This window comes from Chiloscyllium punctatum, chromosome 20 (assembly GCF_047496795.1).
Source record: "Chiloscyllium punctatum isolate Juve2018m chromosome 20, sChiPun1.3, whole genome shotgun sequence".
NCBI classification, from domain to species: Eukaryota; Metazoa; Chordata; class Chondrichthyes; order Orectolobiformes; family Hemiscylliidae; genus Chiloscyllium; species Chiloscyllium punctatum.
This window is the reverse complement of record NC_092758.1, coordinates 74,822,517-74,849,345: the sequence shown is the minus strand read 5'-3', so window position 1 is coordinate 74,849,345 and position 26,829 is coordinate 74,822,517. Positions and strand designations below refer to the sequence as shown.

The window sequence follows — 26,829 nt, the reverse complement described above, 5'->3', positions numbered from 1 at the left end:
ACGAACTTAAAGAGCATTTTGTTTTAAAAGAAGCGCTTTTCCTGTGGGGAGAAAGATTTATGGTCACCCAGTGGCAGGTCCCTAGCAAAGCTTAATATTTCTGCTCGGCTGAAATCTGCCAGCAACCAGAGAACAGCAGACATACCGGTCTGGGGTAAAAAAACTTGGCACAGAATGGTATCAAAATCTGATACCACAATATGATAACAAAATGAGTCAATGTTCAGTAAAACTGAGGAACCAATCTGGGATTTATTCAGTTGACAGAGTCAGAGATATGCAGCTACTCCTCTCTCAAAATGTCATATAATTCCCACCTTTGCTTTGTTCTTTCAAGTTTTATATTCCAGCCTCTAGGCTTGGTGAAGATGCTGATAAAACATGCTACCCCATGTGTTCCCACTCCACTCCACCCTACTTAACTCCCACTCGACTTTGTATTTTCTATTTTCGAGAACAGATTTTAACCAGATTACTAGATGCGCTTTTTATTTCCTGAAAACACAAAGCTGTAGCTTGGATTACATGGTGTGAATGGAGTTTGATTATGAGCTAGAGTGGCAGTGGAACATAGCAATCAGTTTCAAAGACCCTAAGATAGGGAGTCAGGTAAAAGAATCTGCCATCACTCCAGCCCATGCTTGCTAACCAATGAGAAAGAAAGTAGAATGAGAGAGTGCATGCATGTAGGACAGGAATGGACACAACGGGCTCAACTGTATTGCCACACAGCTAAATAGCCTGCACAGGTATATAAAAAAGGTAGCTACAGCCATAATCGGGGTCCAGAATGTTCAGGAAGAAAGGGAATCAAAACTTACTTCCAAAGGAGCACTAGATATGAAACGGTTCTCAGAATAACAGAGCAAGGTTAAGCTTCCGCAATAAAACATATTATAGCAAGGGACAATCATAACTTGCACATCCCAACTATCCTCCATTTATTGTGTCAAACAAAAACCTACAAGATGTTTTCTGAAACAATAAAAATACATATAACCTCACTTCTCAAGGTTAACAGTTTAAGATGGCTGCAACATACTTATTTTATGTAACTTCACTCTCAATGTTTCTCAGTGGAATTGCCCTGTGTTGATATCACTAAATAATCTTAAATACACTGATTAGATTCCCTACAGTGTGGAAACAGGCCCTTCAGCCCAACAAGTCAACACCGAACTTCCAAAGTGTAACCCACCCAAACCCATTCCCCTACCCTATATTTTTCCCCTAACACTATGGGCAATTTAGCATGGCCAATTCACCTGACCTGCACATCTTTGGATTGTGGGAGGAAACCGGAGCACGCGGAGGAAACCCACGTGGAGAATCTGCAAACTCCACACAGACAGTCGCCCAGGGCAGGAATTGAACCCAGGTCTCTGGTTCTGTGAAGTGACAGTGCTAACCACTGAGCCATTGTGCCACCCCCACTGCAAGATTTGTAGTTGTCGCTAACATTAAGTAATAGGGAATCCAAAAGATGATAAGTCACACTGCATGGGGCTGATACCACAGTTCAACAAAGCAGTTAATGCATTGGTCACCAACTGACAACAGAAAAGGATATTAACACCACAGGATCGTTCCATCTATTTCAAATCATGCACAATAATGTTCTCCTGACACTTAATGGCACTCAATGTCTGTCCAGGAATAATATTTGTTATCATTTTATTGATAAGATTGAGGGACATCTTGTGATGTACCTCAAATGTCTCAGCAACACTGAGGATACACAGTGTGGACTTGGCATTTTAAGAAGGAATATCATCAAAAAAATCTAGCTTCTGCCTGATGGCTGACCCTCTCCTTACAATAGGGGAAACCTTAGTCTGTTTCTCTTCTACTTTAGTCTACAATGACCAGTCAATTAAATTTGGCTTTGTTGTCCCAACAACTCTTCACAGGAATAGCTGGTATCTGCCCAGGTATGAGGCCAGGGACATTAATTCTTCAGAACACATGCATATTTGCTGTAAGTTTTTATCCTGAACCTCATGCATGGTGTTTGGCAGGGAAACAGAAGCTATCTCATTTGCTGGAACTGATAAATGTCTCTTCTAGCCTTGTTTGGCCTAGTTGGAAAGCCATATGGGATTCTCCACATATTACGATTTCTGATTAACGGTGTCAGAAAAGCATCCTGCTGATGCAATGGAAGCTTGATTATATATTTCAGACTGCAGCATAGTGGATGCCTTACTCATCCGCTGTAGAAAATCAGGTTGACATCACAACAGTGGGAGAACAACAGGAATGAAGGGGGTAACATGCAGAGGTATTTCTAATTGCCTGGTTTCCATCCAGAGACATATTCTGGATAAAACTTTCCAAACAAATACATCCTTCTGTCTGTTTCCTTCACTGGGGAGGATGTGGATAAAGAGGACGTGGAGATATGATTGTAACATCAATGGGCATGTTTCATGAGCTGACTTGACACACATTCTGAGAAGTTATCTCAGGAGCATCATAGACTTTCATCTAAAATGGGACAGTTGCAGCTGGGAGAGGAGGTTGGATGAGAGTGAGGCAAAATGCATGATACCAAGTAACAGTGGAAGAGTATAAGCTCAAGAAACTCATGGGTGTAGAATTGGGTCTGTAGTAGGCTGGATGGGTAGAGATGCAGAGTATTTGGGTTTAAATTCATTTCATGCCTTTCTCAATATGCTTGTAGGGTTGTTCATATTAGATTAGATAAATGACAAGTAGCAACTGCCGTGGGTGGCACAGTGGCTCAGTGGTTAGCACTGCTGCCTCACAGTATTAGGGTCCCAGGTTCGATTCCTGCCTTGGGCGAATGTCTGTATGGAGTTTGCACATTCTCCCCGTGTCTGCGTGGGTTTTCTCCGGGTGCTCCGGTTTCCTCCCACAGTCCAAAGATGTGCAGGTCAGGTGAATTGGCCATGCTAAAAATTGCCCACAGTGTTAGGTGCATTAGTCAGACAGAAATGGGTCTGGGTGGGTTACTCTTCAGAGGGTCGGTGTGGACTGGTTAGGCCGAAGGGCCTGTTTCCACACTGGAGGGAATCTACTCTAAACAAAGCTTATGCAAAAATTGAAGAATCAAATATACCTTCATGAGGAATTCATTTCATAGTTCTGAGGGAAAAGGGTCACTCACCTTCCTGGATTGCAATTTCCATGTTCCTGCCACTGGGAGCACGCAGGAGTTCCTGATATGTCTGAGCAGACTGATCAAACAGCTGTACAAGGAGTGCACATGTTTTCTCATACTCACAGCGACTCACGGTACACAGCTGATCCAACTGCTGGAAGACCATGCCTGTGTCATCTAAAGGATCTTCTAAACAGTCTCTGCAGAATTCAAAGAGATAAATGATCTTTCCATAAATGTCCAGCAATAATGACAGCCTACATTCTTAAACTAAGTTTTAAATAAAAATGGCATCATATGTCAGGTGGCAAATGTAGGTAGCATGGACTGAGATTAGAAATAGGAAAGGAGAAGTTACCCTGTTGGAAGTTTTCTATTGGCCTCCAAATAGGTCCAGAGATGCAGAGTACAGGATAGCAAAGATTATCCTCGATAGGAGTGAGAGTGGCACGGTAGTTGTTTTTGGGGACTTTAACTTTCCAAATATTGACTGGGAATACCATAGTTCAAGTAATTTGGATGGGTCAGTTTTTGTCCAATGTGTGCAGGAGGGTTTCCTGACACAGCATGTGGACAGGCCAACAAGGGGCGAGGCCACATTAGATTTGGTTCTGGGTAATGAACCCTGCTAGGTATTAGATTTGGAGATAGGTGAGCACTTTGGTGATAGTGATCACAATTTGGTTATGTCTACTTTAGTGATAGAAAGGGATAGGTATATGCCACAGGGCAAGAGTTATAGCTGGGGGAAAAGGCAATTATGATGCAATTAGGCAAGATTTAGGATGCACAGGATGGGGAAGGAAACTACAGGGGATGGGCACAATTGAAATGTGGAGCTTATTCAAGGACCAGCTATTGCAGGTCCTTGGTAAGTACATCCTGATCAGGCAGGGAGGAAGTTGTTGAGCTCAGGAGCCGTGGTTTACTAAGGAAGTTGAATATCTTGTCAAAGGGAAGAAGGCGGCTTATGTTAGGATGAGATGTGATGGCTCAGTTTGGGCGCTTGAGAGTTACAAGTTAGCCAGGAAAGACCTAAAGAGAGAGTGAAGAAAGGTCAGGAGGGTATATGAGAAGTCACTGGTGGATAGGATCAAGAAAAACCCTAAGGCTTTTGACTGGTATATCAGGAATAAAAGAATGACTAGAGTAAGATTAGGGCCAATCAATCATTGCAGTGGGAAGTTGTGTGTGGAGTCAGAGGAGATAGGGGAAGTGCTAAATGAATACATTTCATCAGTATTCACACTGGAAAAAGACAATGTGGTTGAGGAGAATACTGAGATATAAGCTACTAGACTAGGTGGAATTGAGGTGCATAAGGAGGAGGTGTTAGCAATTCTGAAAAGTGTAAAAGCAGATAAGTGGCCTGGGCCAGATGGGATTTATTCTAGAATTCTCAGGGAAGCCAGAGCGGAGATTGCCAAGCCTTTGGCTTTGATATTTATGTGGTCATCATCTACAGGAATAGTGCCAGAAGACTGGAGGATAGCAAATGTTGTTCCCTTTTTCAAGAAAGGGAGTAGAGACAACCCTGGAAATTTTAGACATATGAGCCTTACTTCGGTTGTGGGTAAAGTATTGGAAAGGGTTATAAGAGATAGGATTTATAATCATCTAGAGAGGAATAAGTTGATTAGGGATAGTTAACACGGTTTTGTGAAGGGTAGGTGGTGCCTCACAAATCTTATTAAGCTCTTTGAGAAGGTGGCCATACAAGTGGATGAGAGTAAAGTGGTTGATGTGGTGTATATGGATTTCAGTAAGGCATGTGATAAGGTTCCCCATGGTAGTCTATTGCACAAAATACAGAGGCATGGGATTGAGGATGATTTAGTGGTTAGAAATGGCTAGCTGAATGAAGTCAGAGGATGGTGGTTGATGGGAAATATTCATCCTGGAATTCAGTTATCAGTGAGGTACCGCAAGGATCTGTTTTGGGTCCACTGTTGTTTGTCATTTATATAAATGACCTGGATGAAGGATTAAAAGGATGGGCTCGTAAATTTGCAGATGACACTAAGGTCAGTGCAGCTGAGAATAGTGATGAAGGATGTTGTAGGTTACAGAGAGACATACATAAGCTGCAGAGCTGGGCTAAGAGGTGGCAAATGGAGTTAAATGCAGAAAAGTGTGAGGTGACTCACTTTGGAAGGAGTAACAGGAATGCAGAGTACTGGGCTAATGATAGGGTAGGGTAGGATCTTGGTAGGGTAGATGAACAGAGAGATCTCAGTATCCAGGTACATAGATCCTTGAAAATTGTCACCCAGGTTAATAGGGTTGTAAAGAAGGCATACAGTGTATTAGCTTTTATTGGGAGAGGGATTGTGTTTTGGAACCATGAGATCATGCTGTAGTTGTCCAAAACTCTGGTGCGGCCACATTTGGAGTATTGTGTACAGCTCTGGTCATCACATTATAGAAAGGATGTGGAAGCTTTGGAAAGAGTTCAGAGGAGATTTTCTAGGATGTTACCTGGCTTGGAGGGAAGGTCTTATGAGGAAAGGCTGAGGAATTTGAGGCTGTTTTCGTTAGCGAGAAGAAGGTTGAGAGGCGACTTAATTGAGACATCTAAGATAATCAGAGGGTTAGATAGGTTGAACAGTGAGAGCCTTTTTCCTCAGATGGCAATGGCTAGCACGAGGGGACATAGCTTTAAATTGAGGGGTGACAGATATAGGATGGATGTCAGAAGTAGTTTCTTTACTCAGAGCAACTCAGGGGAGAGGAACACACTGCCTGCATCAGTAGTAGACTCGCAAACGTTAAGGGCATTTAAATGATCATTGGATAGGCATATGGACAACAATGTAGGTTAGATGGGCGTCAGATTGGTTCCATAGCTTGGCACAACATCATGAGCCGAAGGGCCTGTGCTGCACTCTGATGTTTTGTGTTCTATCGTTCTATAACTGTTTTACCAATTCATCAGTGTTTTCTTACTTGCAGTTTAATTTACAGTTCGCCTTAAATCAGTGTCCTCTGGCTTTTGTTCCTTCTGTCATTGGGAAGAGTTTCTCCCTATTGACTCTGTCCAGATACTTCATGATTTAGAACACCTCTATCAAATCTCCCCCTCGTGTTCTCTTTTCCATGAAAGAGAACTATCTTAGCTTCCCCAATCTGTACATGTAGCTGAAGATCCTATCACCATAACGGTTGTCATAAACAATGAATGCAAACTTTCTAAACGTGTTTATATTCTTCCTGAAGCATAGTGACCAGAATTAGACGCAATACTGCAGTTGGAGCCAAAAATAGTGCTTGATACAGATTTATCATAACTTTGCTATAATATTCTCAGTTTCTATTTCAAAAGCCCAAGTTTTCATATTCCTTTTGAATCACATTGCACTTATTTTTAATCACCCTGCTGTGACATGCCATGACACACCTCTGGGGCAAGTGAGACTTCATCAAAGTTTGCAATTGTGCCTGTGCATTCGAGTCTAGATTATTAATATATATTAAGGAAACTAGTGGTTCAAGTACCACCTGCTAGAAAAACTCACTGCATACCTTCTTGTAGTGCGAAAAACAACTGTTCACTAATATTTCTTATCACTCAGCGAAATTCAAATTCATGCTGCCATTGTCCCTTTTATTAATTTGCTGACAAGCCAATATATAACACTTTACGAAACACCCTATGGGCAACCATGTTGCATGACCTTTCCTCCTCAACCCTCTGTTCCTTTATCAAACTTAATCAAGCTAGTGAAACATAATTTACCTTTAACAAATTTAGATAGGCTTTCCTTTATTGATCAACACTCAGCCACTTCGTTGCTAACTTTGTCATCAGTTATCATTTCTAAACGCTTTCCCACTAAAGTTGAACTGACTGGCTGATAGTTATTGGGTTTATCCATACATACTTTTGAATAAGGGTGCAGTGTTTGCAAATCTTCAGTCTTTTGGCAGCAACACCAAACTTAAGGAGGACTGGTGAGCCACCTTCTTGAATCATTGCAGTTCAAATTGGGTTTGCACACCCACAGTGTTAGAAAGTGGCTCTAAGAGCTTGACACAGTGGCAAAGAAAGAATAGTGATATGGTACCAAGTCAGGATGACATGTGGCTTGGAAGAGAACTTGTAGTTGATGGTGTTCCCATGCATCTGCTGCCCTTGTCTTTCTACATGAATTGGATAGATGCTATTGGTGGAGGTTTAGTGCATTGTTGCTGTGCATGTTGTAATTGGTATACACTGTGACCACTATGCACCAGTGGTGGAAGAAGGGAATGTTTACATTAGTGGATGTGGTACTCTTCAAGTTGGCTGCACTAATTCTGGCTGAACTCAAGCTTCATAAGTATTTTCAGCTACACTGGATGTCTTGAAATGCATTCATTTGGCCCTTCTTTGAGTCGAAGCAAACTTTCTAATACCTCCTCTTTATAAATCTTAGCCTATCCAATACTTCAAACACTTAATTTTCATTCTGATAACACCATTTTCCTCAGAAAAGACAGATGCAAACTATTTGCTAGCACCTCTGTGCATATGAAGATCCCTTTCAGGTCCTTATTCGGCCACATCCCTAATTTTCCCAGCCTTTTTCTGTATTAAACGACTAAAGACGACTTTTAGATTACCTTTTCGATAGCTGCCAGTTTCTTCCAATTCCAACTCTTTGTCTCTAATTTTCTTTTTCGTTTTCCCTGAGGCTCCTATATTCAGCATGATGTTCAGTTGGATTATCAACCCACACTCTTTCAAATACATATTTTCATCGTTATATACCCCTCTATCGCTTGCATCACCCAGGAAATTCATTCATCTTTCTTCAATACAAAGGGAGAATCCCTGCGTGTCTTTTGTCATCACATTCCTGATGAAGGATTTATGCCCAAAGCAGTGACTCTCCTGCTCCTCAGATATTGCCTGACCTGCTGTGCTTTTCCAGCGTCACACTTTTTGACCTTCACAGTTTGTTAACCTTCATTACCCATGTGTCCTGTTGATTTTGTTTAGTAACTGAGTGGATACAAACTTTGAATTGTGATTATTTTAAGGTATTGCAATTTAAGAATGATATGCCTCTACTTACTAAAAGTTAAAAGCTAACATTATTACAAAATAAAGAAAAATTATTAGCAGTATTCAATTTGAGTCAGTCTGATGTACCTATCCCTTACACAACTTCAAGTCAGTCTGATGTACCTATCCCTTACACAATCACAATACCGACTGAGACCAGCTCACACTCAACGGGGAACAAATCTAAAATAGGAGCACAAAATAATGGAAATACACAGAAGGTCTGTCAACATCTGTGGAGCAAGAAACAGATTTAATATTTCACATTGAAACATTAATTCCATTTCTTTCCACACAGATGCTAATGAATTCTAGCCATTCTGTTTTATTATTTCAGACTTCCGGCATCCGCAATATTTTCCTTTGTATTGTAGTTTGAATAGAACAATAACTCATATACCATCTGACCATTTTGGGTATGCAGTTGAGGACTGAAGCAATTCTTCATAGATATAAATATAGGCTATAAAATAAAAGTGTGTTTGTAAGGGATTTCATAGCAGGATTATAAAATAAAATATGATACACCCACATGAAGAGTTGTTAGGGTCAGGCCATCAAAGGCTTAAGGAATGCCATAATGGAAAGTGGGATAGAACAGGAACAAGATGCAAGATCGGAATTCCAGAACTTCGGGTCTAGACAGCCGTAGGTGCAATTTGTGAGACAATTAGAATGGAATGTCTGGGCAGCAAATCCAAACTGTGATGGGGGTACCTTATGATTACAGGCACTGACTCCAGCCTTGAAGTAATGTAAGCTTTTGTGACTTCTGGTGCATATGTCTCCATTAGATGAGGTTCAGTAGATTTAACGAAGGGGACTGACGCAACCATTCGCTGCCAAAGACTCAGTAGATAGTGTACGCTGTTTGGAGCAAATTCCCAATGCTGTGTAAGAGAAGAAAAGTAATAATAAAATTAAAAATTGTGGGAATTCCTAATCTATTTTATATGATTTGAAATGTTTGAGCAAATTGTAATAAAATAGTCAGTGTTATTTCTGGAGGGCTTCTATAAATTTTATTTCTGTGGTGCAGTTAACTTGTGGAAAATCAATGCACATGTCTTTACTACAAGTTGTCTTCACCAACTCATTCGATGAGAATGTAGTTGAACATCACAACACCAGATTATAGTCCACTACTTTATTTAGAAGCATTAGCTTACGAGACACTGCCTCTTCATCAGGTGGTTGTGGAACAGGACCTTAAATACACACAATTTATAGAAAAAATGTTAGTGTCATAGAGCTGTAATGCTATTTTAAAAGTAAAATAGATTAAGTATTTCATCTTTTAGAGTAGGATGTGCTAGTTTCCCTTCTTTAATATGTAAATCCCAGAACTCCTTTTAAGTTATATTCTCAAGTAGCTTCAGTTTTTCTAATAGGTGCCATCTCAGCTCAAATAATGCATTAAAGGTTAAAGTTTGTCTGTGTTCCAGTGTTGAGTCAGTCTAGTTATATTTCTAAAGTGGGTTATGTGGATTCATGCAGGTGGTGAGCAAAATAAATATAAACTTATACGTGTGCGCTTACAGGGGAGACCAAGTGAGTGTGTGCATGTGAGTGCAGGCATGTGGGTGAGAGTACATGTAAAAGAGTGTGTGTATGTGTAAGCTTGGTTAAGTATGTGTGTGAATGCGATGGGATATAAGCCTGAGAGAGGATGCATGCATGGATGAGAGCAAGGGGTGCATTTGTGTGCATATGAGAGAGAGCTTGTGTATGAGAGAAGGTCTGCATGAGAGTGGGAGTATGTTGGGGGGTGTGTGTGCATGTGCGCGCACATGTGCGCAAATGTGAGGGAGTGAGAGAGAATGTGAGAGAGCGAGAAAGAACGCGCGCGATTTGGAGAGTTGTAGCCTGTGTCTGTCCCCTGAGGAGGACATTACAGTTTCTCGCTGTGGCACATCGGAACCGGTGGTAAATGAGTTGAGCATCATACCCTGTTCTTATGAGAGCATCCTTCAGCACTTTCATGCGTCCTTCACATTCCTAAGCTGAACAGATACTGTGTATGCGTAGGGCTTTGCTGTAGGAGATGGCTGTTTTAATATGTCTCATGTGGAAGTTTTCTCATACACAAGCTCTTTCTCTCTCAAGCACACACATGCGCCCCCTGCACTCACACCTATGCATACATCCTCTCACAGGCATATACCTTATCACACTCACACATCTGACCAAGCCTACACACACACACACACATACACACTGTTTCACATGAACTTACACTCATATGCACAGACTCACTGTCTCTCCTGTACGCGCACACATGTAAATTAATGAGGTGAATTTGTATTTGCAGATTTACGTTTCATTTTGCTCAAAAACTGCATGAATCCACGAAAGATTCTGTAAGTCCCACTTTAGAAACTGAACCTGTCTGACTCAACATTAGAACACAGACAGACTTTAACCTCACACCTTTAATGCATTGAGAGAGCTAAAATGGCAGCTATTGCTGGAAAAGCTGAAGCTATTTTGAAAATATAACTTAAAAGGAGTTATGGGATTCACATATTAAAGAACCAAAACTAGCATATCCCATTCTAAAAGATGACAGACTGAATATAAATTTTTATAAATAGCATTACAGGTCCATGACACTGTAACTGTTTTGCTATAAATTCTGTGTCTTATAGTCCTGTTCCACAACCACCTGAAGAGGCAGTGCATCAAAAGCTAGTGCTTCCAAATAAACCTGCTGGACTACAACCTGGTGTTGTGTGATTTTTAACTTTGTCCACCCCAGTCCAACACCGTCACGTCCTAATAATGAGAATGCAGCAAATGTACTATTAGAGTTCCATATTCATGTCTCATTACCGAATACATATCTCAATGTTGGTTTCTATGTGATCTTCCACAGACCTATTGGATATGAATTATTTTTGACACTAAACTCTTGGAGATTAATCTCCACTCTGGGTCTTAAAATGGTGAATGGAACGATATGACCATAAACTGAGATGTGTCACTCTTCTATTATTGACAAAGGTACTCAATTGAGTAATGACTTCAAAAAATAGGGTTTAATGATTTTTGAGAAGATTTGTAGCTTGGGTTGATGATAAATATGTAACTTAGCTTGCTGAGCTTGAAGGATCGTTTTCAGACATTTCATCACCATACTAGGTAACATCATCAGGTGAGAGTCTCTGGTGAAGTGCTGGTGGTATGTCCCACCTCTATTTATAGGTATTGGGTAATTAAGGTGGGTGATGTCATTTCCGGTTCTTTTTTTCAAGGGAGGGTAGATACAGTCTAAGTCGATGCGTTTATTGATGGAGTTCTGGTTAGAATGCCATGCCTCTAAGAATTCTCATCGTGTCTTTGTTTCGCCTGTCCTAAGATGTGTGTGTTGTCCCAGACAAAGTGGTGTCCTTCTTTGTCTGTACGTATGGAAACTACTGATAGTGGATCGTGTCTTTTGGTGGCCAGTTGGTGTTCATGTATCCTAATAGCAAGTTTCCTGCTAGTTTGTCCGATGTAGTGTTTTTTTTAAAACAGTTCATGCATGGTATCTTGTAAATGACGTTAGTTTTGCTGGTAGTATCTAATGGATTCTTTAAGTTCAATAGTCACTATTTAAGTGTGTTGGTAGGTTTGTGGGCTACGATCATGTCAAGGGTTCTGACTAGTCTGGAAGTCATTTCTGATATGTCTACGATGTAAGGTCATGTGGCTATAGTTTTTGGTTGTGTAATGTCTGCTTTTTTGGGTTTGTTTCTGAGGATTCGGTAGATTTTGTTTATTGGGTACCCATTTTTCTTGAAAACATTGTATAGATATTTTTCATCTGCTCTTTGTAGTTCTTGGGTGCTGCAGTGTGATGTGGCTCATTGAAATAATGTCTTGATGCAACTCCATTTGTGGGTGTTGGGATGATTGCTTCTGAAGTATTTGGTCCGTGTGTGTTGTTTTCTGTAGATGTTGGTTTAAAGCTCTCTGTTAACCGTTCAACTGTCACGTCTAGGAATGGGAGTCTGTTGTCGTTCTCCTCCTCTTTTGTGAATTCTATGACTTTCAGGATATTGCTGATGGTGTTGTATGTTTCCACTAATTTGTTCTATTTTGTGATGACAAAGGTGTCATCTACGTAGCGGATCTAAAGTTTGAGATGAGTGGGCAGCTTGTTCAAGTCTGTGCATTACTGCTTCCACAATGAGCCCTGATATTGGTGATCCCATGGGTGTTCTGTTAACTTGTTTGCAGGTTTTGTTATTGAATGTGAAGAGCGTTGTGAGGCACAGGTCCACTAGCTTGAGGATGTTATCTTTGGTGATGAAGTTGGTGCTGTCTAGTGTTGTGGTCCTGGTTTTCCTAGTAGTGATGCCAATGCTTCTTTGGCCAAGTTGATGTTAATTGATGTGAAAATGGCTGTAACATCCTTGGAAACAAACCCAAACAAGCAGACACAATGCAACCAAAACTATAGCCACATTTCCTTACATCACAGACATATCAGAAATGACTTCCAGACTACTCAGACCCCTTGGCATCATGATAGTCCACAAACCTACCAACACACTTAAACATTGACTAATGAACTTAAAGGATCCATTAGATACCATCAGCAAAACGTACTTCATTTACAAGATACAATGCAAGAACTGTTTTAAAAAAAAACACATCAGAGAAACTACCAGGAAACTTGCCACCAGGATACATGAACACCAACTGGCCACCAAAAAACACGATCCACTATCAGTAGTTTCCATATATACAGACAAAGAAGGACACCACTTTGACTGGGACAACACACATCCTAGGACAGGCGAAACAAAGACATGCAAGAGAATTCTTAAGAGGCATGGCAGTCTAAGCAGAATTCCTTCAATGAACACATCAATTTGGACCTATCTACCTTCCCTTGAAAAAAAACAGAAATGACATCATCCACCTAAAGAAACCAAGACTTATAAATACAGAGGCAGGGCATACCACCAGCACTTCACCAGAGTTTCTCACTGATGATGTTACCACATACGGTGACTAAACATCTGAAAACAAATCTTCAAGCTCAGCGAACTAACTTACAGACTAAATATGCTTTAATGTCAAAAGTACTTTAAAAGCCAGGAATTTCTGTGTAGTGTTTAGCGTTATATCCAAGGCTTCAGTAAGATCATAAGAAATTAGAACAGGAGCTGGCTATTTGGTCCATTCTGCTTTTTCCTCCATTTCATAAGATCATGCCTGATACTCCTTGTCTCCCATCACCCTCAAATCTCTCATCAATTAAATATCTAACAGCCTTGAATAAATTCAATGACCCAATATTCATAGCGCTCTATGGAAGAGAATTCCAAAAGCTAATGACATTCGATAAAAATAAACTCATTTCAGTTTGAACTGGGTGACTCGTTTTCAAACTGTGAGCCCAATTCCGGTGGCCAGTATTTGGGTTGTTATGGCACACAGTGTTATGGCACAGCTTGGAGGCCTGGGTTCAAGTTCCACCTGCCCCAGACAAGCGTTGCAACATATCTGAACAGATTGATTAAAAATATCCAGTCCCACGGGCAATGAATCTGAACAGACCATCTGTCGGCAAATATTGCAGTATTTTTTAGGGTTCTGGAGTGCAGGAGTTCTGCAATAGGTTTCCTACTTTCTTGCTCTATCTTCCCTGGATGGTTATCCCTGTCCTAGCCCCATCTTAAGATTTCAAAGAGCTAAACTGGATATGTGTCTCTCCAGTTCAGCTGTCACAATGGTCTCATTGCTGCAACGACAAAAGGCTGGTCAGCATCCAGCTATGCATTCTCCCCAAGGGTCAAATTACAATATGTGTACAGATGTTTGATATTTATAAACGTGTTGCATCTTACCTATCTTTTCCCTTCAGCATATTATTCGACTTAACAAGTCTGGGCATAATTTTAGCCTGTATACAGTAATTTGGTGATTACATTTCTGCCTCACAAGGTAACTGGAGGTGTACGTGGGCATTTTCTGTTAATTGTTTTAACCATCATTTAAGGTTGCCTGTTGGGCCTGCAATTACATTAAGGAGGCATTATTGGCGAAAGTATTTTTCTGGTGGCTATCTAAAAAGTCAGGGAAAACCTCTCAACAAGTTTTAAAGGAAATAACTGAGCCTCATTTGTTAAATACAGACAAATTCTTGGTTGGTTCAAGCTTGTATTCTTACTGACAACTGTTCATTCTTAGGCTGTATATTCAAACGTTTAGCTCATTTATCTCATGGGATACAAAGACAAGGGATCGCTCTTGTTATTGTGGGCATGTTTGTTCACACAAAGAAAATTTCCTCTCAATAATATTTGAAGAATTCTCTCCGATTTTGCAGTTGCTTTGGTAGAATTCCAGAAAAGGAAGATATGATGTTTTCAACTTATAGGAGATCAGAACAAAAGATTAAAGTGCTTCTTGCATTGTAACATCTGTAATTTTAATAATGCCATGAAACTTTGATTCCCATAGTTCATTCATAATGATATTGTATCATTGTCAGATTAACTGTTTGTTCAGGACCTATGGAATATTTTTTGTTTTATACTTTAATCAAGGTTGATTGAGCTTATATTCATTTCTGAAGACTAAACAGAGGTATTGTTGCAGCACCATCAAGCAATTAGCAAGCAGGATTTGCCTTTTATTAATCTGGGCATTTTGCTGAAATTTGTCACGACACTACAGATTTCTTACAGAAACTCAGCACCCATGGACCAGTCGAACTAGGAACATTCCTCATCCCAAAGGAAGTTTCAGCACTTTACACCAGCATCCCCCACAATGATGGTATTGCAGCAACAGCCTCAGTACTCAACACCAACTGCCGATCTCCGAGCACCGTCCTATAACTCATCTGCTTTATCTTTGACCGCAACGTTTCCACCTTTGACAACCAGATTTTCATCCAGACACATGGAACAGCCATGGGGCCAAAGTTTGCACCCCAGTATGCCAACATTTTCATGCACAGGTTCGAACAAAACTTCTTCTCTACACAGGACCTCCAACCAACACTATACACAGGTATATTGACGACATTTGTTTCTTCTGGACCCATGGTGAGGAGTCACTGAAACAGCTACACAGTGAGCTTCATCCCACCATCAAGCTCACCACGGACCAGTCTTTGGTATCCGTCTCATCTCATTCTTGGACACATGCATTTCCATCAAGGATGGGCACTTGAGCACCTCAATCTACTGCAAACCCACAGGTAACCTCATGATGCTACGCTTCTCCAGCTTCCACCCGAAACACATTAAAACTGACATTTCCTATGGACAAGCCATATGCGGAAAGTCAGGAGGCATGGGATAGTGGGAAATTTGGCAAGTTGGATAGAGAACTGGCTAACTGGTCGAAGTCAGAGAATGGTGGTAGATGGTAAATATTCAGCCTGGAGCCCAGTTACAAGTGGAGTTCCACAGGGATCAGTTCTTTGTGCTCTGCTGTTTGTAATTTTTATTAATGACTTGGAAGAGGGAGTCGAAGGGTGGGTCAGTAAATTTGCAGACGATACGAAGATTGGTGGAGTTGTGGATAGTGAGGAGGGCTGTTGTTGGCTGCAAAGGGACTTAGATATGATGCAGAGCTGGGCTGAGGAGTGGCAGATGGAATTCAACCCTGTCAAGTGTGAGGTTGTCCATTTTGGAAGGACAAATAAGAATGCGGAATACAGGGTTAACTGTAGGGTTCTTAGTAAGGTGGAGGAGCAGAGGGATCTTGGGGTCTATGTTCATAGCTCTTTGAAAGTTGCCACTCAGGTGGATAGAGCTTGGAAGAAGGCCTATGGTGTATTAGCGTTCATTAGCAGAGGGATTGAATTCAAGAGTCGTGAGGTGATGTTGCAGCTGTACAGGACCTTGGTAAGGCCACATTTGGAGTCCTGTTTGCAATTCTGGTCGTCTCACTTTAGGAAAGATGTGGAAGCTTTGGAGAGGGTGCAGAGAAGTTGCCTGGATGTTGCCTGGAATGGAGAATAGGTCGTACGAGGATAGGTTGAGAGTGCTAGGCCTTTTCTCATTGGAATTGCGAAGGATGAGGGGTGACTTGATAGAGGTTTATAAGATGATCAGGGGAATAGATAGGGTAGACAGTCAGAGACTTTTTCCCCGGGTACAACAGAGTGTTACAAGGGGACATAAATTTAAAGGTGAAGGGTGGAAGGTATAGGGGGGATGTCAGGGGTAGATTCTTTACCCAGAGAATGGTGGGGATATGGAATGCGCTGCCTGTGGGAGTGGCAGAGTCAGAATCAGAATCATTGGTGACTTTTAAGCGGCAATTGGATAGGTACATGGATAGGTGCTTAAGCTAGGACAAATGTTTGGCACAACATCGTGGGCCGAAGGGCCTGTTCTGTGCTGTATTGTTCTATGTTCTATACCAGGATCTGTTCAGATAAGGAGGAATGCAATGGGCACTTGCAAGTATTCAAGGATGCCCTCATAACAATGAGGTACGATGCTCAACTCATCAACCGCCAGTTCTGACGTGCCACAGCGATGAACCGTAATGACTTCCTCAGTAGACAGACAAGCTGCAACCAACAGGGTACCCTTCGTTGTCCAGTACTTCCCAGGAGGCCAAAATCTACGTCATGTACTTCGCAACCTGCAGCACATTATTGATGAGGATGAGCACCTCACCAAGACCTTCTCCTCACCTCTACTTCTCGCCTTTAAAAACCACCAAACCTCAAACAGATTATTGTTCGCAACAAACTGCCTGGCTTCCATGACAACACCATACGACCCCATCAAGAAGACACTGCAAGACACGTCAGAGTGTCAAAACGAATACCAACATTACACTGGGGACACCTCCCACCATGTACGCAGCAGGTACTCATGTGACTCAGCCAACATTGTCTATCTCATATGCTGCAGGCAAGGATGCCCTGAGGCATGGTACATTGGCGAAATCAAGCAGAGGCTACATTATTGGATGAATGGACACCGCACGACAATCACCAGCCAGGAGTGTTCCCTCCCAGTCAGGGAACACTTCAGCGGTCCGAGACATTCGGTCTTCGGGTGACCATTCTCTAAAGCAGTCTTCGGGACAGGCAACAATGCAAAGTGGCCAAGCAGAGGCTGATAGCCAAATTCGGTTCTGTGGGATGGCCTCAACCAGAACCTTGGGTTCATGTCACACTACAGATGACCCCACTGCACTAAACACTCTCTCGCTCGCATACACACAAACGCACACCCCTACAGACCCATACACTCACGCAGACCATCTCTCAACAGCTTGCACATATACATCCTCACCCACGCAATCTCTCACAGATTTATACCCCTTTATACGCACACACACATACCCTCTCACAGGCACTCAGACGCGCTCCCCCCCCCCCAAACACACGGCGTGCGTGCACACACACACACACACACGTAAGTTTGTGGGGTAAACTTGTACTTGCAGAATTACATTTTATTCTGCTCAAAAACTGCATGAATCAATGTAAGTTTATGTAAACCCCTTTTTTAGAAATAGTATCAGTCTGAATACTGGGGCACAGACAGACATACTTAAACCTCATACCTTCAATGCATTATCTGAGCTGCGATGGCACCTATTGTTAAAGTTCACTTGAGAATGTAACTTTCGAAAAACGTTCTGGGGTTTACATATGAAAGAACTGAAACCAACATGGTCATTCTAAAAGATGAGAAACTTAACAAACAATCCAGGTCTTTTTCAATTTTGCATTTCATTAGCATCACACTGTAAAATTTTGCTATACATTCTGTGTCTTATATCTTATACTCCGTAGCTACCTGATGAAGGAGCAGTGCTCCGAAAGCTAGTGCTTCCGAATAAACCGGTTGGACTATAACCTGGTGTTACGCAATTTTTAACTTTGTACACCCCAGTCCAACACCAGCACCTCCAAATCAAGTTGCTGAAAGATCATGACAAAATATTGCTAGATGCTGTACTTCTCCCCGTGTCTGTGCGAGTTTCCTCTGGGTGCTCCAGTTTCCTCCCACAGTTACAAAGATGTGCAGGTCAGGTGAATTGGCTACGCTAAATTGCCCATAGTGTTAGGTGCATTAGTCAGAGGAAAATGGGTCTGGGTGGGTTACTCTTCAGAGGGTCGTTGTGGACTGGCTGGGCTGAAGGGCCTGTTTCCACACTGTAGGGAATCTAATCTAATTTTATCATGGAAGAAAGTCCTGATTAAAAATAATTCTGACTATGTTACTAACAGAGATATGATTCAGTTGGTGAAATGAGCAGACAAACACTAAACCTGTCCATCCAATGGTATTTTGACAACTACCTTGACACAGGAACTAACTGGTTTTAGCAAGTTTTGAGAAGATTTGTAGCTCAGGTTGAGATTTTGGATGTTGATTTGCTTGCTAAGCTGAAAGCTAGATTTCTAGACGTTTCATTACCTTACTAGGTAACATCTTCAGTGAACTTTATGTAAAGCAATGCTGAAACTTCCTGCTTTCTATTTATATGTTTGGGTTTCTTTGGGTTGGTGATGTCATTTCCTTTGGTGATGTTATTTCCTGTGGTGAAGTCACTTCCTGTTCCTTTTCTCAGAAGGAGGGAGGTGGGGTCTAACTCGATCTGTTTGTTGATAGAGGTCTGGTTGGAATGCCATCCTTCTAGGAATTCTCATGCATGTCTTTATTTGGCTTATTTTGAGTCAGTTAATACTCTCACTACTTCAATGGCAAGATGTCAGACAAATGCACTGAGCAGATCATAGCCTTCAGCAAACACTTAGTATTAAATGTGCATGAAATAGATATCTGGCTCAGCTGAAGAAGGGGAAATTTTCAAAAATTGTCCTTGTCTCTCAAATTCTGTGATTATAAAGGTAGGGTTGTTAATGCTAAAGAATAGTTTTATACTTCTGTTATTCAGCACTGTGTCTTATTTTAGGTCTGGGTAGATGCAGAACTCCCTCAATTCTGCTTGAAAAATATTCTTGAACTGTAACCTCAGACAACCCTGTTACAATTCAATATTTTAAACCTATTTATTATGCCAGTTCATTTTTTGAATCTATGGGAACACACTTCTAAATTTTATTATCAATCTACACCCACTGGAAACTGAAATGTGTTTATTCAAATCCATTTCACAACTAGTTAGGCCACTTTTGGAATATTGCACGCAACTCTGGTCTCATGCCTATCGGAAAGATGGGTTGTGAAACTTGAAAGGGTTCAGAAAAGATTTACAAGGATGTTGCCAGGGTTGGAGGATTTGAGTTACAGGGAGAGGTTGAATAGGCTGGGGCTATTTTCCTTTGAGCGTTGGAGGCTGAGGAGTGACCTTATAGAGGTTTATAAAATAATGAGGAGCATGCATAGGATAAATAGACAAAGCCTTTTCCCTGGTGTGAGGGAGTCCAGAACTAGAGGGCATGGGTTTAGGGTGAGAGGGGAAAGATGTAAAAGAGGCCTAAGGGGCAACAGTTTCATGCAGAGGGTAGTACACATATGGGATGAGCTGCCAGAGGAAGTGGTGAAGGCTCATACAATTGCAACAATTAAAAGGCATTTGGATGGGTATAAGAATAGGAAGGGTATGGAGGGATATGGGCCGAATTTTGGCAGGTGGGACTAGATTGGATTGGGATATCTGGTTGGCATGGATGAGTTGGACCGAAGGATCTGTTTCCATGTTGTACATTTTTATGACTGAATGACACTAATTGACTTTTACAATAGATAATAGCAGGAGAAGACAAGAGAGTCTTCCATCCCATTTATATGTATTAGATTCAGTGATAGCCCCAACAACTAGGATAAATTCAGAATCCAGCAAAGGAGGGTTAAAAGGTTCATAAAGATGGAGAAAATAAACTGAGAGAAAACAAGTGAGAAATATAAAACTAAGAGTTTCTTTAAAAAGGCAGAGAGAAGTCAAAGTGAAAATCGGCCCCTTAGAAAATGAGTCCAGGAAGATGGTTATTTTGTGGATAAGTTCCCTAAGCCCTCATAGCTTGCATCCTAGGATCTTCAAAGAGGTAGCTACAGAAATAGTCGATGTATTGGTTGCAACTTTCCAAAAATACTTGCATTCAGGAGCAGTACTAGAGAATTGGACAACCGCTAATGTAATAGCTCATTCAAAAAGGGAGGCCGACAAAAAGTGGGTAACTATAGGCAGAATACTGTAACATTTATTGTTGGAAAGTACTGGAATCAATTATTAAGGAGGTAGAGTAACAGCAGAACATTTGGAAAATCATAATCTAATCAAACCAAACAGAGTCAGCATAGCTAATTTGTTGGAGGTTTTCTTGAGGCAGTCTCAACCAGAATGGACAGAGGGGAACCAGTGTTGTATTCGAACTTCCAGATGATGTTCGACACAATAACTTCATAAAAGTTTAAGTCATAAGATAACAGCCCATAGTGTTGGAGGTAGTGTACTGACGTAGGGTAGAGAATTGGCTCATGGGCAGGAAACAAGGGATTCTTTTTCAGATTGGTGACTTACAATCAGTGGGATTCACAGGAATCAGTGTTGTGACTATAACGGTTTATATTCATGACTTGAAAAGAAGGAAGTGAATTTACTATAGTCAAATTTGTAGACTACACAAAAATAGGTGGCAAAGCAGCTTGCAAGAGGGATACAAACAGTTTACAGACAGATATTGATAGGCTAAGTGAAAGGACAAAATGTTGACAAATAGAGTATAATGTGAGAAAATGTGAAGTTATTTATTTTGGAAGGGAGAACAAAAGAACAGATTATTCTTCAAATGGTGAGAAACTGTTGAAAGATGTAACACAAAGGGACTTGGGAACACTTGTGCATGAAACACAGAAAGCTAGCACACATGTATAGCAGGTAATCAGGAATGTGGCCCTTATTTCAAAGGAGTTAGAGTACAAGAAATGTACAAGATGTTGGTGAGACCACATTGAGAGCACTGAGAATAGCTTTAGTCTCTTAATTAAGGAAAGATATAATTTCATTGGAAGCAGTCCAGAGAAAGTTCACTTGGACAATATGGAGGGATTCTCTATGAGCAAAGGTTAAACAGGTTGGGACCCTACTCGCTTGAGTTTAGAAGAATGCGAGATGATTGAAACATATAAAATTCTTAAGGGACTTGACAGGATAAATACTGAGATGATGCTTCTCCTCATGGGATCTGTGGGCATAGTCTCCGAATAAAGCCGATTTAAGACTGAGATGAGGAGGAATTTCTTCTCTTGAAGGACTGATGTCTTTGCATCTGGGAGCTGTAAGGACAGAGTCCTTGAGTGTAGTAAAGGCTAAGATAGATTCTTGATCAGTAGCGGAATCAAGGTTGATGGGCAAAGGGCAAGAAAGTGGACATGAGGAGCCATGATCCAACTGAATAGTGCAGAAGGCTCAAGAAGCTGAATGGTCTACTCCTGTTCCTATTTTTATCGTCTTACAGCATAGGTCACCCATACCCACAAAGCTCATCATTGCAACCGATTTAAGGAGCAGTGCCCCAAAAGCCTATACTTCCAATAAACCAGTTAGACTATGACCTGATGTTGAGAGATTTTTAACTTTATCCACCCCAGTCCAACACTGGCACCTCCAAATCATGATTAAGGCCTATTATTGTCCATGTGTTCCAACAGACACAAAACCTCGGGATTATCTTCCAAAGTCATCCCTCCGAAGTCTTTTGTTTTCAAATCCATTCATAGGATATAGACATCTCTGGCAAGGGAAACATACTGTCCTTGCCTTTTGGCCTTTAAGAAGATGGTGTTAAGTTCCTCTTTGAATCAGTGCAGTCCCAACTAGTGTAGGTACACCAAGAGTGTTGTTAGGAAGGTATTTCCAGGATTGAGACCCAGTGACAGTGGGGAAATGTGATATAGTTCTAAGCCAATGTAGATTGCTAGTTGGAAAGGAACTTGCAAATAGACATATTCCCATTATTCTGTTGTTCCTCTTGTTTTTCCCTCACTGAAATACACAGGGTATCTGCCCTCCAATGGTGCAAAATTCAAGCTGTCCATTGTTTGCACATTTCTTAAGGTTGGTGATTTTCTAAAAAGAATGCTTTTTCCAAAAATTATAGTGGTTACAATAAAAGAAACTTATAATAGGCGATCAGCAATCCACATTTCCTAGTTTATCTCTAGCAATTTGATTCTTTGTTATCTCTTCACTCCCTCATTGTCGGTATATGCCTTGAATTACCTAGGGCCTTGGCTTCTGCAATTTCCTCTGTAAACCTTTTCATGTTTCTCCTCCTTTCGATTCAACTCAAAACCTACCTGTTTGACTGAAGAATTGGTCATCTGTCAAATCTACTAAAAGAGGCTGAAACTTGTCATATCAGGAATGAAGTAATTTTGCTTTACTTTGTTGACTTGCTTTCAATTTTATCTATTTTGAAGTTGGAGCTATAGATAAAATTTGGATTCAGCACAAGAGAAACAACATGCAAAATAAGATTCAAAGCTCCTTCATTAAATTTGTGAGCACAACAAAGCAGTTCAAAGTGCTTCATAGCTGGAAATTAGCATTACACAGAAGAAGCACCACAAACAGTAAGAAGAAACTAATGAATTTCTTTATAACAAACTTGTGCCAACTAAAAATCATAGCAGAGCAAAGGTAAAACTGGAGTAACATTTTGACATAGAGCATTTTGCTTCAGAAGAATATTTGGAATCATAGAACATGTTTCCTCGATGCTGGGATGGCATTGGTGTTACTTGGCAAAACTGCAAACTCAAAATAACCAGGGACTCAATCAAGTTAACACCTCTTACCTGCAGACTTGTGACTGTGAAATTAGCAATCAATCTAATGATTTCAGGGTAACCTTCCACCATCACTATTTCACCGAGCTGATAATTGGTCTTTAAACGAGCCAGAAATCTACAGAATTCATGATAGTTGTTTGCATCAGATAAACCCTGTTGTGAGAAAAAGACAGTATGAAGTAAATATTTTACTGTTCTAAGTTAACAGTAACATTTAATACAGGAATTTAATCAATTTTGATACCACAATATCAGAACTACAAGATATTCGAAGAAATGTCAATAATATGTAAACTTTGTAAAACAGTCCAGATTGGCAGAGAATTCCAGATCATTGACAATCATGGAGTAAAATAAATCTTCCTCTCATTCCCCCCCCCTTTATCTTTGGTCCAAAACCTTAAGTGTGTTCCCTGGACCTTGCACTATCAGCTAAAGGTTTTAATTTTCTTATCTACCTCATCTAAGCTTATAACCGCGTTAAGCGTCTACCAAATCTCTTCTCAATCTCCTTTGCTGCAAGGGGAACCACACTAACTTCTCCAAACATACATTGTAACGAAATCCTTCAAGCCTGGAATCATTTTGCTAATTTCTGCACCTTGTCCTAAAACAGTAATCAGAACTAGAACATGGTAGAGGGGGAGGATCAATGCGAGGGTCAAGATAGTAAAGTGCAAGGTCGGAGGCGATATTGGTCAGAAGAACAATATAACAGGGCACAATTCAAAAGGGGGTGCAGGAGCAGAAAGATCTGGGTGTTTATTTGCACAGATCATTGATGATGGCAAATCAGGTCGACAGGTATACAGTGCTCTTAGTTTTATTAATAGAGACAGAGTACCAGAGCAAGGAGGTGATGTTCAACTTGTGCAAGACACACATTAGACCTCACCGAGAATATTGTGCACTGTTGTAGACAGCACGCTATTGGAAAAATGTGAATGCATTGAATGTAGTTCAGAAGCAATTTACAAGAATTGTTCCAAGATAAACTTTAGTCATGAATATAGTTTGAAGAAGTTAGCACCGTTCTCCTTGGAGAGAAGGCAGTGAGTGGAGCTTTGACAGAGGTTTCCAAAATCATGATAGTAGATACAGACCAGATGTTCCCACTTGTCAAAGAAATAAGGACAAGAGGGCATAGATTTGAATGATGTTCTAACAAAGCAAGGGTGATGTGAGAAAAAAAACTTCTTCCACATAGCGAGTAGTTAGGAAATGAATTGCATTGCCTGGTAATGTGATGAAAGAAGGGTTAACTGAATTATTCAAGAGGGCACTGAACGATTATTTGGATAGAAATGATATCGAGGGATTATGAGGGAAAGGCAGGAGATTGGCACTTCACAACAGAACTGGGCAAGCAGAATGGGCCAAACCGCTCCCAAATGAGGCAGTAGGAGTCACATAGTGAAAAGCTAATTGAATAAAATGTCACAAAAATGAACAGGAAGCACTTCATAATCTTATTTTAATAAAGCAAGTCCAGTATGAATCTTTTTCAGAAGATTCTGTTCTGAGGAAAGGTCACACAGGATTCGAAACGTTAACTCTGTTTTTCTCTCCACAGATGCTGCCAGACCTGCTGAGTTGCTACAGCATTCTCTGTTTTTGCTACAGTAGAGCACCATCCCAGTTGTATTCAAATCCTCAAGTTCAGCTTGAACCCATTAACTTCTGACTGCTGAGACAAGCTACACAAATACTAAACAGGGAACTAATAGAAACTAATCACTCTGGCCTCTTCCCCATTTCAAGTTGGCTTTAAAGCATTCTTTTCCCCTTTAACACTCTCAATTTGAAACCCTTTCCCTGCCTTATTTAATGTTGACTTGCCCCTTTCCATAGCATCTCAACTAAAAATGGCACTTTTCTCCACCCAAAGGTGTCTTTCCCAGCTTGCGCCTTCTTTCAATACCCCTTCCTTGTTATATAATCGTTCTGTACTTTCTTCTTCATTGCCAGCTTATGTCCTCTTTATCCTCTTCTCTCACCTTTCAATGTCATTCATTTCCCTCCATGTAGCAGTGCTGGGTAGGAACAACAAAAGGAGAGGGAATCCTTGCTACTTTCACCTAATCTGCACATCTTTGGATTGTGGAAGGAAACCAGAGCACCCGGAGGAAACCCACGCAGACAGTCAACCTAGACTGGAATCAAACCCAGGTCCCTGGAACTGTACGGCAGCAATGCTAACCACTGAGCCACCATGTTGCCCACTAACCAAAGGACATGTGCACCTGAAGAGCTAAGGGGAAGCAGTCTTTCTAAAGAGTCAGTATTCAAACAAACAATCAAGAGGGTAGTGCTGGAAAAGCACAGCAGATCAGGCAGCATCCAAGAAGCAAGAAAATTGACACTTCAAGCAAAAGCTGTTCAGAAATGGCCCATTCCTGATGAAGGACTTTTGCCCGAAATGTCTATTTTCTTGCTCTTCGGATGCTGCCTGACCTGCTGTGCTTTTCCAGCACCACCCTCTTGATTCTAATCTCCAGCATCTGAACCACTCACTTTCACACATTCAAACAAACAGTGGCTAGCGACGCTAGAACCAGATTTTCTGAAGAATATTAATCTCATACAGATTAGTAGGGGTCATGGATGGTCATAGGCAGTTCTTGGGGAAGAATGGAAGAAGGGAGACATCAAGTCCAGAGTGAGGGAAGTGTGGGGAGGCTGCGCCAAGTCCAGAGTGGGGACAGAGAGGCTCATTGGCTGAGCAGTGGGGGGAACGAATGGCTTGGACAGTTGGGTCCAGAGATGACAAGGGGGTCCAGGAAGGGGAATGGGGGGGTAGGTAGGTCCTGAGGGGTTGGTGCGGGTGTGGGGGGGGGGGGGGTGTGTGGAATCTGACTCAGATCACATTTAGAACAGAGGAAAGGGACACCTTGTCTAGCGTAGAGGAAGATGGGTAAGTGGGTGGCTCTGGAGCAGGGTTAAAGGGAACAGCAGGTCCATAATAGGGATAGATGGTGCTCAGTCTGGAGCATGGAAGGGGGTTGGAGAGACAGAAGCACGAAGAGAGGGCAGCTAGTGTGGAGAGGGGTAAGGAGACTACAGGGTGCATGGGATGGCTCCCAAAAGGAGACAGGTCATGTGTCAGGTCACGATCTCCAAGGGGTTTGATAGTGCTTTTGTGGGGTGGGGGTGGCAGAGAGAAGGTGCAGTTAGTGGGGATTGAAGTATGTATGGGTCCAACTGTGTTTAGAAATCTCCAAATTAAATGGAGACTTTCAGAAGGTTTCAATCACGCAGGAATTGCCCAGCATCATCATAATTTCCCAGGTAATTCCTTCAGTCTTTTATGTTAGGAATTCTGCAGGATTCCCAATCAGCAACTCTCACCTATGCTGGAATAATGACTATTAGAAAATCCGGGCCATAATTGTAGAACGTCACAGTGACTCAGTGGTTAGCAGTGCTGCCTCACAGCACCAGGAACCTGGGTTCAATTCCAGCCTCAGGCAACTGTCCTCCTGATGCTCCAGGTTTCTCCCACAGTCCAAAGATGTGCAAATAAGGTGAACTGGCCATGCTAAATTACCCATAGTGTTCAAGGATATATAGGTTAGGTGCATTAGTCAGGTGAAATGTGAAACAATAGAGATGGGGAATAGGTCCGGGTGGGTTCGTCTTCAGATGGTCGGAGTGGAAGAATGTTGCTATTGGAGGGCTGAAAGGCTTGAACTATAGATGCTAAATAGGCTGGGGCTATTTTCCCTGAAGCGTCAGAGGCTGAAGGGTAACCTCACAGAGGTTTATAAAATCATGACGAGAAGGGATGGGGTGAATAGTCAAGGTATTTTCCCCAAGGTAGGGGAGTCCAAAACTAGAAGGCATAGACTTAAGGTGAGGGGGACAAGATTTAGGAGAGACCTACGGGGTAAGTTTTGTACGCAGAGGATGGTGCATGTATG

General features: G+C 41.4%; 1 protein-coding gene across 1 annotated transcript in view; it reads right to left on the bottom strand.

Annotated features, from left to right (window-relative positions):
- Positions 1-26,829, bottom strand: part of LOC140491823 (exportin-7-like) — a 95,041-nt gene that overhangs the window by 60,301 nt on the left and 7,911 nt on the right. The window contains exons 2-4 of the mRNA XM_072590218.1: positions 22,916-23,062; positions 8,889-9,061; positions 3,131-3,324 (exon numbers count right to left, since the gene is read on the bottom strand). Of these exons, the coding sequence (XP_072446319.1) occupies positions 3,131-3,324; positions 8,889-9,061; positions 22,916-23,062 (514 nt within the window). The remainder of the gene's footprint in view (positions 1-3,130; positions 3,325-8,888; positions 9,062-22,915; positions 23,063-26,829) is intronic.